At 53.3% G+C, this 15,299-nt stretch overlaps 6 protein-coding genes across 6 annotated transcripts; 4 read left to right on the top strand and 2 right to left on the bottom strand.

The window, feature by feature from the left end:
- Positions 1–181: 181 nt before the first annotated feature.
- On the top strand, positions 182–938 carry J4E78_007377 (uncharacterized protein; the record flags this gene model as incomplete). Its single annotated transcript, XM_049367984.1, has 2 exons — positions 182–670; positions 735–938. The coding sequence occupies 2 exons, from the start codon at positions 182–184 to the stop codon at positions 936–938; spliced, it is 693 nt and encodes a 230-aa protein (XP_049220305.1).
- A 455-nt stretch (positions 939–1,393) lies between these two features.
- Positions 1,394–2,296, top strand: J4E78_007376 (uncharacterized protein; the record flags this gene model as incomplete). The annotated part of the gene is made up of 1 exon (XM_049367983.1): positions 1,394–2,296. One exon carries the CDS (start codon positions 1,394–1,396, stop codon positions 2,294–2,296), a length of 903 nt encoding a protein of 300 aa, XP_049220304.1.
- Positions 2,297–2,653: 357 nt separating this feature from the next.
- Positions 2,654–4,486, bottom strand: J4E78_007375 (uncharacterized protein; the record flags this gene model as incomplete). Its single annotated transcript, XM_049367982.1, has 1 exon — positions 2,654–4,486. The coding sequence occupies one exon, from the start codon at positions 4,484–4,486 to the stop codon at positions 2,654–2,656; it is 1,833 nt and encodes a 610-aa protein (XP_049220303.1).
- A 1,253-nt stretch (positions 4,487–5,739) lies between these two features.
- J4E78_007374 (uncharacterized protein) lies at positions 5,740–7,886 on the top strand (the record flags this gene model as incomplete). Its single annotated transcript, XM_049367981.1, has 2 exons — positions 5,740–6,532; positions 6,583–7,886. The coding sequence occupies 2 exons, from the start codon at positions 5,740–5,742 to the stop codon at positions 7,884–7,886; spliced, it is 2,097 nt and encodes a 698-aa protein (XP_049220302.1).
- Positions 7,887–8,441: 555 nt separating this feature from the next.
- J4E78_007373 (uncharacterized protein) lies at positions 8,442–11,401 on the bottom strand (the record flags this gene model as incomplete). Its single annotated transcript, XM_049367980.1, has 6 exons — positions 8,442–8,579; positions 8,631–10,000; positions 10,060–10,360; positions 10,410–10,771; positions 10,819–11,296; positions 11,351–11,401. 6 exons carry the CDS (start codon positions 11,399–11,401, stop codon positions 8,442–8,444), a joined length of 2,700 nt encoding a protein of 899 aa, XP_049220301.1.
- Positions 11,402–13,114: 1,713 nt separating this feature from the next.
- Positions 13,115–14,211, top strand: J4E78_007372 (uncharacterized protein; the record flags this gene model as incomplete). Its single annotated transcript, XM_049367979.1, has 2 exons — positions 13,115–13,653; positions 13,770–14,211. The coding sequence occupies 2 exons, from the start codon at positions 13,115–13,117 to the stop codon at positions 14,209–14,211; spliced, it is 981 nt and encodes a 326-aa protein (XP_049220300.1).
- Between the last annotated feature and the right edge of the window lie 1,088 nt (positions 14,212–15,299).

The raw sequence follows: 15,299 nt of genomic DNA, 5'->3' as shown, positions 1-15,299 counted from the left end.
TCATCCCGCATTGTGTCGAAGACAAGGCAGGTACGACATTGGCGAACAGTACCTACCCATCCAGACGCTCACGTCATGTGACTTGGCGACACGCTAAGTAGATCCTTAGCGCGTCCGTCATCCACCCTTCCCTACCATCAACACCCACGAACTCCAGACAAATCCCACACCACCCACCACGATGTCCTCCCAACCCGCTCCTCCCCGCCCTTCAAACGACCACCGCCGCACCTCCGGCGCCCCAAAACGGCAATCCATCCTCCCAAAACCCTCTTCCATTTTCCTCGACACCACCGTCCTCATCGCCCAACACGCGCAAATCACCGGCACGCACCCCGTCACAATCGGCCCTAACACCGTTCTCCACCCTCACAGCAAACTCAGCAGCGCAGTCGCACCTGTTGTCCTCGGCGAGGGCTGTGTAGTTTTTGAACGCGCGAAAGTAGGTGTTGGTATGGGTGCTGAGGGGGGTGCGGAGGGGAAGAGAGGGAGTATGGCACCTCCTGCAAGGGGGAGTGGGAGTGTAAGGGAATCTATGCGCAGTGAGGGAACGGTGCTGGGTAGGAATGTGGTTGTTGATTCTGGGGCTGTGGTTGAGGCGGCGGAGGTGGGTGAGGGGAGTGTGGTTGAGGTTGGTGCTGTGCTGGGGAGGGGCAGTATTATTGGGAGGGTATGTCATACACGTCTTTTCTTTGCGTTGAAGGAGAGGACTGTTGGGGCTAACATCTTTGTAGTACTGCACTATATCGGCTTCTTCAGTTATACCACCTTATACCCGTTTGCCAGATTATACGGTCGTGTATAGTGGGAATCAACAAAGGGTGGATCGGACGCTGCAGTTAAGACCGGAGATTCTGGAACAGAAGATGGCGGTGCATGCGAAGCAGCTGGATATGTTTAAGAAGCTTATTCCCAATAACATTGCGAAATGGTCTTGAGGGGAGGACGTACTCGGGTCTTCGCGCTATCCTTCGGATTCCAGACGGGACGAGCTTCGACATAACGCCTCGACGACATTCCTAAACAGACCTCGGCCTACAGCCGCGATTCCAGGGGTGAAACATTCTGGGGCTGTGAAAGTAAGGAACTCCTACGGGACTCGGCGCTGGTTGCCTTGTGAAAGCTATGGATAGTCATAGCAGAAGCAATGGCAGCAGTGAAAGTAAGGTGTTCCTACGAGACTCGGCGCTGGTTGCCTTGTGAAAGCTTTGGAAAGCCATAGCAGAAGCAATGGCACCAGTCTTTCACCGAACAGTGGGCCCTCTAGGACTATCCCCCGATTGTATATGTACGAAGCACCTCCACCGTTCACGACAAGAACCACCACACCATTTAGCTCTACCGCCATTCGCATTCAACCATATCCGCACCAGCACCAGCATTGCGACCAACAATGCCTCTCTACGCCTCCAAATCAGCCTTCCTCGCTTCGGACATGAAGGCGTGTCCCATGCCGCCCTCCGACCCATCCTGTCCTATCTGCCGCGAAGACCTCCAGCCTCACGAGCCAGAAGCCTCATCTACAGGTCCTACAGCCGACGACGTTCAAGGCGGTACTCTCACCCCAAACAGCTCCGCCGCTGACCACGACACCATCGCCGCCAACAGCGCACCCGTTGAACCAAACGAAGATCACTCCCCCGTCAAGGTCACCTGCTGCAACAACATCTTCGGCCGCGATTGTCTAGAGTCCTGGCTCACCAGGGCAAACAGCTGTCCATTCTGCCGCGCCGAGTTTTTCCCATCGCAGACTGTACCAACGGAAATGACATTCGAATGGTTTGCTCAACTCATTGAAAGAGCAGAAGCTCGAACTGACGCGAGGTTGGAGGCAGCGAGAGCTCGATATACAGAGGGCATGACGGCGGCGACAGCTCGGTTCACAGAGGGCATGGTAGCTCGATACATTCAGCGCATGGAGGCTGCGGCAAGTGGCATTACAGGCATACGTAGAAGGGACCTGCGTACGCTTGAGGCTCTGCAGCAGGCGGGTCCGGATGTGGGATTGCCGACCCGGGATGACGCTGAGGATGAGTCTGAGTTGTCTTCTGAGTACGAGTCGGAAGATGAATCTGATTCAATGCCCGAGCTAGAGCCGTTGGATGAAATGGAAGGGTACCACTCGGAGTCTGGGTCTGTTCTGAGTGAAGATGAGGATGACGAGTCTGAGTTTGAGGATGATGATGAGGATAGCGGTGATGAGGATGAAGGGGGCGATGGACCCCCTGAGGGACCTGGATCTGGAGGCGCGGTTTGTATTGGGTGCGCTCATACAGGTGCTTCAGTGCGAGCCTAGAGTGGCGTCGCTGGAATAACGTGTGTAAAAGAAGGTTTCGATAGGCTGGAAAAGCTGATGTATTCATTCTTCCTGGTTGCGTTTCTTATAGTCATCCATAAATAATCATGTCGAAGTAGCACTTGCTTCAACTATTACAAGCTCAGCATCTATCATACTCATCCCCTGACTTTGCACGTCTACCTCTACCAACATACCTATCAGGCTATGACCAGCTGCTGGATAGCTTGAAACATCGTGGTATCCAACGATGCAGCAGCTGGTCATAGCCGGATACGTACGTTGGTAGAGATAGATGTGCCTATCAGACTACACCACATCTCCCACAATCCCCTTCCCAACCCTACCCATCCCAACTCACTGCCACCGAAACGCATCCCCCGGAATAAAGAAATTCGCATCCTCAAACGTGATGACCCGATCCATATCCAGAAAATGACTATCCATAAACGCATCCGACAGATTAAGCAGAGACTGGTCTTGAGTGCTATGCTGGTTCCCCGTCGTGCCAGTATTACCGTACGGTGCGAGCGATGGACCAGATACCGGGACTCCGTTTCCGGGCTGTTGATACTGCTGTAGTGGGGTATGGCTCGGGTAACTAGCCTGTACTTGTGGCGATGCGTATATAGGAGGTGGCGGCTGTCCGGATGGTGATATCGCGTGTGCGGATGGAAGGCGCGGATGGTGTTGCTCGTAGTTGCTGGGTGAGGGCATGGTTGTGTTGCGAGTTATGTCTGGAGGCGGGATGCGGCGTGGGCTGAGGGTTGAGTGCGAACTTGTGAAGCTGTTGGTGCGTCCGTGGTTCCTCATTAAAGAACGCTCATGCGCGAGGCTTCTGGAACGCGCTTGTGGTGTTGCGGCGTAAGTCGGACTGGCGTAGTTTTGTGGGTCGAGGGTTAGTCCGTTGTGGTCGTAAAAGTCGAAGCGGAAATTTGCGTCGTTTTGACAGGCTTCGAGGAGTCGTTTGAGGTGGTTTGCGTAGATTGCTGCTTGGTTATTTGGTTTCGCGTCGTCTGTACCTTTCCCTTTCCATCTTGCGGCCATTTCCTCGAGATTGTGGATTAGGCGGTGGAATTCTGATCGTAGAGATTTGCGGGTGGCTTGGTGTTCGAAAAGCAGCGCTTTGGCGGCTATGAAGGCGCAGAACGAGAATTGGACGTTGACGAAAGGTATGGGAGTGTGGGTAAGAAACTTGTCCACGATGTTCGAAGTCTCCACCGCGGCGAGCTCGCAGGTCTGGGCACTGCATTCTTTCGGTAGTGCGACGAAGTCGTTCCATCCGCGTGGTGGGTATCCGATTGGATGGTGCAGTAAGATCATAGAAGTATTATGTGTGATGTGAGCTAGAGTCAGGTTGGGGTCCATGTCAACCACAGTCCTGTCTGACGAGATGTTGGAGTCCTTCCATCTTGGAGGCAGGAAGATCTTCCACTGAACAAGTCTCAAGTCTAGCTCCTTGAAGCGTGTCAGCCAACTGACTGCATGCTCCTTGTCTTGCCAATTGATCCTTTGTTGAAGGAAGAATGTCGTCACTTGACTCAAGCTCTCGGTTGCTTCGACACAATATGCGAATGCGCCTAGCTTAGAAGCATCGATGTAGCCGTTGGCAGAATTGGGGCTGGCTCCTGGAGGCAAGTGGTCGACTCCTGGGTCTTCTTCGTTGTATTGCGCGGGCACATTCGCTAGTGAGCGTCCGATGCGAGCAGCGGCCTTGTTCCAGATGCCGAAGTAGGGTGTGGTCACCGGCTCTTCTCTGGTGAAGAAACCGCCGTCTGCCGGTAACCGCCGGTGCACGTCATCTGCCGTGAGACTGGTGTTCCACCCTGTAGACACCGAACAATATCGATCGAGCAGAAATATGATCCAGAATAATCTTCGTCGCTCTTCCAACTCCGTCCAGTCGTTTGAGGGCTTCACTAACCGCACAGGCGTCATAAGTGATCCCGACTGCGATGTTGATGGCTCGGTAGTAAGTTGGAGATAGTCTATAGTCCTCGTGAGCGACCCGATCAACGGCCACGCTCTATGTGTTTGACCGTCATTAAGAAGATCAAAGACTAGGAATATGAGGGCCTGCAAGCTTTCGATGGTGACATTGCGCATCGCATGCGTTTCCACAATCATCCGGGAGACCCTCGTCTGCTGAAGGATCTGATCATTGTCCAGGTACAGTACGTTGGTGTCCATGTGTCGCAGAGTAACGGCGACCAGAGCATGAAGGACCAATACATGTCCTGGATCCTGGCAACCTTGGCGCACTCGCGTTTGGAGTCTCGCCTTGTGGATATATGGGATCCAATGATGGAATGAGATACAGAAGAAGTCTGCAACCTTTTCAAGTAGTGGTCGAGATGGCAAGTGCTGCGCGATATCAACATCTTCGAAGGGGAAAAGCCAACTCTCAGCAATTGGCATCTCGAATCTTCTTTTCAGCGGATTGGACACGCCATTCTCTTCTTCGGAAGCGCTGGAGCCATCCTCTGCGGTTTGGTGGTTGTGGCTATAATCGGGAGTAGGCGCGACATACGGCGCGTGTTCCTCAACACGAGGTGCGCGTTCTTTTGCAGCACTGGGGCTTTCATGCGCGACGGCATGGCCATTCGCTGTGGTATCATCGTCTCTATACCGTGGCCGGATGTTTCCCGCATCATCTAGCAGTATCCTCTCCAGAAAGGCTACGGAGCGTAAGATTGAGTTCATCGTAGAAGGAGCACCACATACCGACGCGGCGGGTCAACGCCTCAACAGCCCCAGGCTTAAGCCCAGGTTTATTCTTCGGCTGGTAAACACATTCAGAGGCTATGGCACATTAGTGACGCGAAATAGCGCCAATTGACAGAAATACTCACACAGCCTCAAGCAATGCGAGCACGAGGGTGTCTCGCGCGAGCATCGCAGCTTGCGTTGCTTGCAGCTAACGCACGCGGGCGTGTCACCGCCCACCGAGACGGGACCGTCGTCCTCGCCTGCCTGGCTACCATTGCCAACCGAGTAATTGGTCCACCCAGCCGACATCAGCACGACATCGCAAAAGCGCTGATCAAAAAGAAGCAAATGTGGAGGATGCAGCGAGCGGCGGGCATCGGGATAAATCGATAATTACTCCACACGCTGGGCCCCGCGCGGTCTAACCCTCCTTTCGGCTGATCACCATCACTCCACCCCGGAAGCCACCCGATTCAATCAATACGGGACGGGAGCCTATGGCGATATGCGGTATCGATGTAGCTTTCGGATGCGCTACCTATTGAAGCTTGGGTGTAAAGAGGCTCGAATTGTCCGTTGCATCCACTGGTGCCGCCCAGGGCGGGTCACACCAAAGAACCACCGGATCCAGGAGATTATGGAACGTGTAGAGCTGCAATTGCAATGCCTCCATTCGAAAGAACTAGGAGACCTTGTATCACGTAACAGAGGGTCTTGATAACCCTCAGAACACCATGCCTCCGCTAGACGGCTTCTCAAACAACCCGTTCAAGACCCACGCCGATCTCAAGACCGCATCAATAGCACTTCTCCGCGCACTGAAGCCATACCAATCACCCCATGGCGCCCGAATCAAAGTCCCATTATCAACCGGTACCCATTTCGACGATGTCGCCGCCCAGCTTGAAGGATACGCCCGGCCGCTATGGGCAGTCGGCGCGCTGATGCACTCGAACATTGTGTCTGAAGACGAGTACGAAGAGCTCATCAAACCCTACGCCCTAGGCCTGGCCAATGGTACCAACCCAAATCACGAAGACTACTGGGGTCCCGTCGTACTACGCGATCAAAGAATGGTGGAAATGGAGATCATCTCGTTCGCGCTACTATCAGCTCCCGAGACCATGTTCCATTCCCAGACAGAGGAAGCGAAGAGGCATATCAGGGAGTGGCTGGAAACTATCAATGGCAAAGACTTCCCAACGACAAATTGGCTGTGGTTCCGCGTCATGACTAACTTGGCGTTGATCAAAGTATGCGACGTACCCAAAGAGCATGGTCTTGATGCGATGAAAGCGGATTTGGATCTCATGGAGCAGTTTTACCGAGGGGACGGCTGGGCAGCAGATGGTATCTGGAGCGATGGGGGACGACAGGCAGATTACTATTCCGGCAGCTTTGCAATCCAATTCTCGCAGCTTATCTATGCGAAAATGGCACAGGATCTAGACCCAGAGCGATGCGAAAGGTTTCGGAGTAGAGCGAAGGAATTTGCGGTATCGTTCTGGCGGTACTTTGACACCAATGGTATGTTGAATACCTACCTCGAGCACCCAACACTGACTAAAGCGCCCTAGGTGCCGCTATACCCTTCGGCCGCAGTCTAACATACCGTTTCGCATTCGCTGGATTCTGGTCCGTCGTCGCTTTCGCCGAGCTCGAGCTCCCGGAACCACTCAATGACTGGGGCGTGATCAAAGGACTTTTGCTCCGGCACTTCCGCTGGTGGAGCAAGAAAGACGACATGTTCAACATCGACGGCACTCTGACAATCGGCTTTACCTACCCCAACATGTACACGAGCGAAGACTACAACAGCCCGCAATCTCCTTACTGGGCCATGAAATCTTTCCTAGCGTTAGGACTACGGGAAGACCACCCGTTCTGGACTGTGGAGGAGAAGCCTTTACCCATTGGGGAAGTGGTAGTTATGCCAGTTGAACCAGCTATGCATATCCTCTGCAACCAGTCAAACCACCATTTCCTCCTCTCCATGGGCCAATTCTGTCCTTGGCCGCTCAAAGCAACGGAAGCCAAATACGGAAAATTCGCTTACTCATCTCACTTTGGTTTCAGCGTGCCTACTGGTACCTTGATACAGCAAATTGCACCAGACAGTACACTCGCAGTGAGTAAAGATGGGGGCGAGACATGGCGGGTGCCATGGAAGGTCACGAATCATTGCTTTGCTACTGCACAACTGATGCGCAACGACGAATTTGTAGAAGACATACCGTGCTTAACAAGCACATGGAAACCCTGGGCCGACGCCGATATAACGGTGCAAACACACATCGTGGCTCCTTGCTCGCGCTGGCCAGATTGGTACATCCGCTGGCACCGCTTCACCAACAACGGGTCTAGTGTTATCAATATCCAGGCCGTCCAAGGTGGCTTTGCGATCCAAGGCCGCGGCGATAAGTACGGTGAAGTCTTACCAACACACGCACATAGCTCTGAATTCTCCATCCAAGCAAGCCGAAACAATGCTTCTTTCCCGCAAGGCACGGTAACAACCCAGCACTCAGCTCTCATCTGCTCCAACGCCGGTGCCAGCGGCATCACTGCCCTCAATTCAGACAGCAGCGATTATCTATCGGAAAGAACATATGCGGAAGTCCTGAAACCGGATGCGAATACGAATTTGATGTGGCAGCGCACACTCATTCCCACTGTTAGGAACGAGTTGAGCATCCCGCCAAATACGCGTGGACAACCAGTTTCTGAGTTTGGCAGCGCGGTGTTTGCTCTAGCTAGGACGAAGGATAGAGAGGAGCGGTACGCGGGGTTGAGTTATAGTGAGTTGTGGGGTGATGTGCCAGTACTGGATACTGGGCGAGGGAAGCAGAGGGATGGGGAGTGGTGTATTAGGCTTGAGTAAATATACAGGCTAGAAAAGTGATATAATCTCATCATTGACCAGCCAGCTGAGCAGGACATAGAGACGTTGTGTGACTTACCATTGAAACCCTAGTCATAGCCCTGGCCGACAAAATATGATTAACGGGAGAGTCGAAGGCTTAAACGTAGGGGCGTAAGTCTGAGCATCACATGGGCATGTACCACACGCAAACAACTTTTGAAACATATTCTAGTATTCAATCTAGCAAAATAAAGACCCGCAAGCCAAGCTAATCGTGCAAATGTGATAATCGGTATATCTTCCTCCATTCCCCAATCCGATTCAAATAGGCGCCCAGACATTTCAAATTTTGTCCGTTATAGCTAGAGAACACACAGATAGTACAAGCAGGTCATGATCTTGCCAATCCGCACCACGTATGTGCAGAAGGTGATGTTTTTGTAAATGACAAAAAGCCATAAAAAGACCACGTATACTGAGGTCCAAGACACCGGGTAAACGCCAACATGATTGATTAGCAAAAGGTGGCTGCCGTGCCGCGAAGGATGAGTTTGTTGAGTGGGCTTGGTGCTTCTACCTCTTCCTCACGCAGAAGAAGAGACCAGTGCGACCAAGGAACCACAAGCATCCGGCGAAACGGACAATGGCGAGCGCAGCGGTAGCCCAAAGAAGGGCCTGGAAGAAATGCGCGGTTCTGCCAGAGGCGCTTGACTGTTATTGAATTAGTAAGATGGTCGAGATTGAGACTAAGGTAAAACTTACAGAGAAACCGAAGCGGTCAAAGTTGTCCTGGGTAATGACGACCGCAAGTGTGGCGTTTGAACCAATCCAGGCTGTGCACAAATGGGTACGGAAAGACTTGTAAGAGTCCTCCAGAGTCTTCTCGTCGCTCTCGACAGGTGGTACGTAAGGAGCGAGAGCGCGCTTGACGGTAGCTTCGAACTGACTGTCAATATCGGCTTGTGGCAGATCCGGCTCCTCGATAACGTTGTGCTTGCCGTCGGCTCCCTTCTCCGTCTTCGCTGAGGGAAGTGCATCTGCCTTGTCGGAACCCTTGGTACCCCAAGAGACATCGTGCCAGTTGGAGAAGGCGTAGACGTTGAGGATATTGACGTAGGAAGACATGATGAGCAGATATTGAGGGAACGAGGTGAACATGTGCCATGGGTCCATGTAGAGGAACGAGGCGACGTAGTAAAGACCGAAGGTAGCCGCAAGAGCGATAATGATAATACCGACACCGCTCGACGAGAAGAAAGAAGAGGCGAATGCTTCTGGTGATGAGGTATCGAGTTTCTGCGAGGACGGGTTCGTGAAAGCCTGAACAACGAGGTAGATGGACAGGATAACAATGTAGAACTGGATGAGACCGAAGACGCAGAAGGAGACCAGGTAAGACCACTTGGAACCCTTTGGACGATTACCAAAGGCCAAAATGAACTGTAGGACCAGGAATGCGAGGTAGAGATATGTGACGATAACGTTGAAGATGGGCGTGACAGTGTTTCCGAAGGGCCAGGCGTCTCGGGTATCGGTTTTGGTACCGACAAGACTCATGATAACGACGGTGGTAAGCCAGAAGGAAGCCAGGGAGAACCAGGCCATGATGGTCTGGAAGACGTTGTACAACATTTGAATGTGCAGGAAGAACATGCGGACGAGGTTGTGGCCACTCTTGTACATGCGGCCGAAGTGAAGCAGGGAGTAAATACCGGCAGCGAAGGAACCGTTCAACCAACGACGACGCTGGCCGATGAACTCGGCAGCACCCTCAGGCACATCAGTTTCACCCTTGGAGGCCTTGATGTAGGTGAGATGCCACTTGGATCCAGCCTTGGCGACAAGCTCGAAACACAGAATACGATCTTCGGCCAAGAACATGTTCTTCTTGAAGATGTTCATGCCCTCGATACCCTTCTTTCCGAGGATCTTGGCGAGTGTGTGGTCACCGTGGAAGTACTGCTCGAGCGGTCTGCCCATGATAGCACGGTATCGATAGGCGGAGAAAGCACCAGGCAACACAGAGACGTATCCGAAGGAGGATTCCAGCGGCTTGTCGAGAATGTTACTGATCTTGTACTCGAAGTTCTGGGCGGCCACAAGCGGGTTAAGGAGGTTCTTCCAGCCCTTGCCTGCCAAGTTTGTTAGCCCTTCATATCTTCACTTTTTATTCAAGTCCGAAGCAACTTACCCAACATAGCGTGAATCTCACCACAAGCACCACCGAGATCCTTGTCGTTGTAGAAACCTTCCCAGAGGGCAAGAAGGGACTTAGGACCGGGCTTTGTACCAGCATCGAGCAGAATGCAGACTTCAGGGTTCAGGATGCGACCGATAGCAGTGAAGAGCCACCTGTGGGAGTTGATCTTCTTGCTGTTCTTCTGCTTCAAGCAGAACATCATCTGAACGGGGGGGAGTGTGCTGGCGCTGTCATCGTGGGGGCGAATGAGCTGCTGGTTGGGCGTAACGGAGAGTTGCGTGGTGTATTCGAACTGACTTGTTAGTAAATGACTTGTAGACTAGAATTTGATCAATACTTACGATGTGAGCAACAGTCTCGTTTCCGTCAATGTCCTTCTTCATGACACCGTCCTGGTAGATACCGACGGTGGCGAGCAGATCGAGAGTACCCTTGTCGCAGGGGTCAATACCGTCGAAAACCAAGCACACGACGATCTTCTGCCAGGCCGGACCGCCCTTGTTCCAGAACTCGGACTTCTTCAGGTTGACAATGTCGCGGATGTTCTGCATAACACCGTGCAGAGTACGGGCAGTAAGAACCTTGTCTTCATTGTAGTAGGTAATGGCAATAAGCAGCTCGGTGTGGCGGTTGTACATGGCCGGACGCAGATTGTAACCGTTCTTGAGGGTGAAGTCGTTGGGGTCGCATGTCGCAGCAGTGTCTAGCGGCTGTCAGACCTGAAGGGGAAATACAGAACGTGGGACTTACAGCGCATGTGGGTAAACTCCTCGCTACCGCTCTCGAGGTCATTGCGGTACTTGGCCTGAATGGCGTTCTGGATGGCAGAGGGGACGGGGTAGTCGGCACTCAGAACGGAACCCTGGACAAGCTTGACCTTACGGGTCATACCACGCTTGAGGCCACCGGCGGCACCTCCGCCGGGCTGCTGTCGCTGCCTCCATGCTTCGGTCGAGCTGGTCTCGCTCCTCTGGTATGGTGATGGGGCCCGCTGGGGAGCACCGAAGTCGCCCTGCGCGTCGTAGCCACCGGACGCCGAGTAGGAAGTGCCCGCGTGGGCCTCGCCGGGGTATTGTGTTGGCCTGTCGGTCGCGTAGGACTCGGTCAAGCTGTAGGTGGAGTGCGGGCGGACCTCAGGGTTGCCGTAGAAAGGGTCCGGGTGGGCGCCGGTAGGGTTCTCGTGCAGCAGCGAGCGGCCTACTTCCTCCTCATCGTGGGTGCGGTCGTACTGCGGACGCTGTCAGTATGTCGTGCCTTCCTCGACATCATCAGGGGCGCCTACGCCGGTGTTCGGGTCTCCAAGGTTATAACCTTGGTTATTGTTGTACGCCATGACGTGCTGCAGTCCACGGGCCGGCGCTGCAGATGGCGGAGTTGAAGGGAAAAAGGAATAGGCGGTAGGGGTATAAACGGTTGAGATGTCAGAAAGGCGGCAGCGCACAACTCGGGGTGTCGCTTGATAAAGGTGGATGGAATGTCTGGGGCGCTTCAGGGCTGAGAAAGCTGAAGGGACGCGCGCTATACCCCTTGTGGTGGGATGGGGGAAGGTGCGCTAGGAAAACCGCCGTCTCTGAAACACGGCTTAGCCAGCTTCTATTCGTCGTCGCCGTGTAAGCTGCGCGTTTCGGATGCAGCTGGGCACTCCTTTAACAAGAATGCATTCGTGGAGACGCTTCAAAGAACTGGCGATCGCTCCTACTTGAATTCGACGGCAACCGCAAAACCTGCTGGCGGTGAAGCACACGACCGAAGCACATGAAGTCTCCGTCGTCTGTCAGTGTGGCGCTAGCCGGCCACGACCTGCTAAAATTAGACAGGCCCTGGACGCTTGCTTGCTCAGCCTCACCAAAGTCTACCAACATCGCTATTGCCGGCATACTATGATACTATCATGTAGACGGCCTGACTCGCCCTGCGCAGACTACTCCTACGACGTGCATACAACGCCCGTTGCCGTCGAGTGGCTGAAATGCTCAAAATCCCCTTCTGCACGGCTGCGCGTCTCTGTCTCAAGCTAGGGGTTGCACGGCCGACGTCAGCCAGCTTTCAAGGTTGCTCCGCAGGCGGATCCACTCAGAGAGATCTCCTAGTTCTCTGCAAAGGGTTGCATGCATTGCTACTGTAACCCAGCCTACCGACCTCTATACGAACCTGTAGTCGGAGCGATTGATTTCTAAATAGGGCCGTTCCCATGCCACCACTACAAACCTTGCCACGTCGTTTTTGCCTGCCGTTTTGCCAGCGTTATTGCAGTGCTGCGTTTGGCTGCCGGGTTCGCGTGATGGCGGTGCGGTGACAGGGTCCAGGCCTGTGGTGAGTCTCCTATCCGTCGCTGTGGGCCGCCGTTGGAAAGTTGTTCCTGGACCCAGGACCCTTCATCTCTGCTGGGTCTCACATCTCAACCGCCACATACTCGATCTCGCTGACAGCTTGGCATCGGCGTCGGTACCACATGTGTTCTGAGACGACGTCGAAAGTCAGATCTTCCACCACGATCCTTGGTTGAATATAAGCCTGCGTTATTCAATTTCCTGAACATGTGCACAACGAGATGCATAGAACAGGTTGGCCTATGCTGAGCAACAGTCTGCGCAGCTCCCCGAGTCATCACATCACGTGTTCAGCCACCTCTTACATCCATGTATACCTCCAGGGCTGGGAAGTTCCTTTCAACCCAGGGAGCGACATAGAAACGTCCCCTCAAATCGCTTCTTTGGCGGCGAAGATGGTAAACGCTCCTGCCTTTTGCACCTTATCGCGCGGGGAGCAGCAGGCCGCACCTTCCGTCACCAGCGCCTCAACAAAACGAAAACTTGTATTCTCCATGTGCATCCACACCACTCGTGTAGTCTTCCTCATGCTCGAAAAACAACACCTCATTACTTAACCCGCTTGGCTGGCGTCATACCCACTGCTACTGCCCCGCATTGGAATACTAGTCGCAATAGTTGTAACTACAACAATTGTACATCTTGTTCGCTAATCACCTACGAAGTCTACACAGTTCCTCTTCGACCCGCATATCCACCAAGCGGTACGAGCCGCCATGGCCTCAGCCGCACCGTTAGTGGATCTCCCCAAATCCAAGTCCGGTGCTTCACCACCATCCACGGCGACCACATCTCCAATAGCCGAAGGTCACGACAATACAACTCAATGGCAAACACCTGAGAACCCGAACTTTGTGCATCCTGATCACGCAATACCGTCACCAAGCTATCCTAGCGCGGAGAATCTCATCATCGTTTGCTGCCACGCCATCTTCCTTCCGAATGCAGATGAGCCCAACTTCCCGCTGTGTAGTCCTCACTACGAGCCGCATTGGTTGCTGGCGCCTTTTCAAAAGTCAGACGAAGCGACAGGCAAGCCAGGCGAGCATGAGACGTTCTTGGCCCATATCAAAGCTGGTATCGATGCTTTGACTGTCGGAACGGACGCAGAGCATCCTCCTTCAAGCATTCTTGTCCTCAGTGGCGGGGCTACTAAACGAGCGGAGTCTCTGAAAACCGAGGCACGCTCATACTACCATGCAGCGCTCGCAGAAGAGTTAGCAGAAGGTCACAGGGGTGGAGGACGAACTCATAGGTATGTTTCCGATACAATACTTGCAACGTCCGATCGTGTCATTTGACGTGCTGGCGAATGAATCAGATGCAAACAGCGAGACTCTCTTGGAGACCGTATTCTGACCATGTACACAGATTATACAACAAGGGCTATATATTACTAGAAGAACAAGCCACCGACTCGTTCCAGAATCTGCTGTTCAGTATCCTCCTTTTCAGGAAGGCTACTGGCAACTATCCGAAACAGATTCGGGTAATCACGCATGCTTTCAAGTCGAAGCGTTTTCTCGAACTGCATGCTCCAACTATTCGATGGCCGAAAGAGCGTATCCTGGTACAGGGCATAGATCCGCCGATGGCGAATGACGCATTACAGAGCACGCTTCGTGGGGAAGAAGAGAACGGATATGCGGCGTGGGAGAATGACCCTATGGGTACCGGAGATCTTTTAGGTGGGAAGAGACAGCTACGCGGATGGGACGCCAGCAAGGCCGCCAAGCACTTCAAAGACTTGGAGGATAGTGTCAAGGAGTTATTTCAAGGCACAGTATCGGACGAGCTGCCGTGGATAAGCTAGACCAAGAATTGCCATGAATTGCCTACTATCTAAACTCCCACCTATCCTATCGAAGCGTTTTATTTGGTCGCCCACAGAGCACGACATCTTCTCCGAGAGGAATCCATTTCGTTTTTTCCAATCGTGTGATGGGCAATAATCGTTTCGAGCCGCCATCCGGACACACCCGTACGCCGCCTCTTCCCAGCCACGTAGGAGCAATCGTAACGATTACCGAGTCGACTAAACAATAAGCAGGACCAGGTCCTAGTATATCGTTGATGACAAACCCGCCACCTTCAATCATTACGCTCTTTATACCTCGGTGCGCCAAAGCATCCAGGATGATATGCCACGACGAACCAGATGCAGCAATGTCTTCAGGAGAAAGTCCCAGAACCAAGAACTGGCCACCTACGCTTTCAAGTATCTTTCGTTGATTACTGGACGGCTCCACGCAGGTCACAATATAAGGTGCCTTGCCCTTGCCCTCCTTGGCCAGTCTCAACACCTTACTCTCTTCGCTAAACTGCCAGCGCCCGCGAGGATCAACAACGACTGGTCTAGGTTGTCCAACGAGCCCTTCTCCACCATAGCCACCTACGCCTTCGATTCGGCAGTTTAGTGATGGGTTGTCGGCAATGGCTGTCCCCGCTCCGATCAGAATAGCATCGTGTCTTGACCTCAGGAAATGGGTCATGGCCTTGGATTGCGGGCCAGATAATGCGGTCTGTACACCGGGTGCGATGGCTAATTGGCTGTCGAGAGAAGTAGCGAAGGTTAATGTGACGAAAGGCTTAGAAACGCGTTCGTGAGCTGGGGGCGATGTAGGCGAGTCATGAGGTAGGTAGCCTTCTATGTGCTGGCTATCAGAAGCTGGAAAGTGTAACGCGTCTCGTACCGGAGCCGCCATGGTTGCGGTGACTATGTTCCGACTGTACGTGCGAGTATTGTGAGTCTGTAGATGAAGGCTGGGAACCATGGGTGACTAAGCCATAAAGTGGGCATCACCGAGAAACCGTGGTTGGACCCCACGTCGCAGCACGGACGCCCGAGGATCGTGGCAGCCTGCCCAACTTATCTCCCAAGGTTCACTCTCACGTATAATA

Source organism: Alternaria triticimaculans (assembly GCF_023758025.1).
Source record: "Alternaria triticimaculans strain BMP 0046 chromosome Unknown scaffold_11, whole genome shotgun sequence".
Lineage (NCBI taxonomy): Eukaryota > Fungi > Ascomycota > Dothideomycetes > Pleosporales > Pleosporaceae > Alternaria > Alternaria triticimaculans.
Note: the sequence above shows the minus strand (reverse complement) of the source record. Positions and strands in the feature narration are given on the sequence as shown.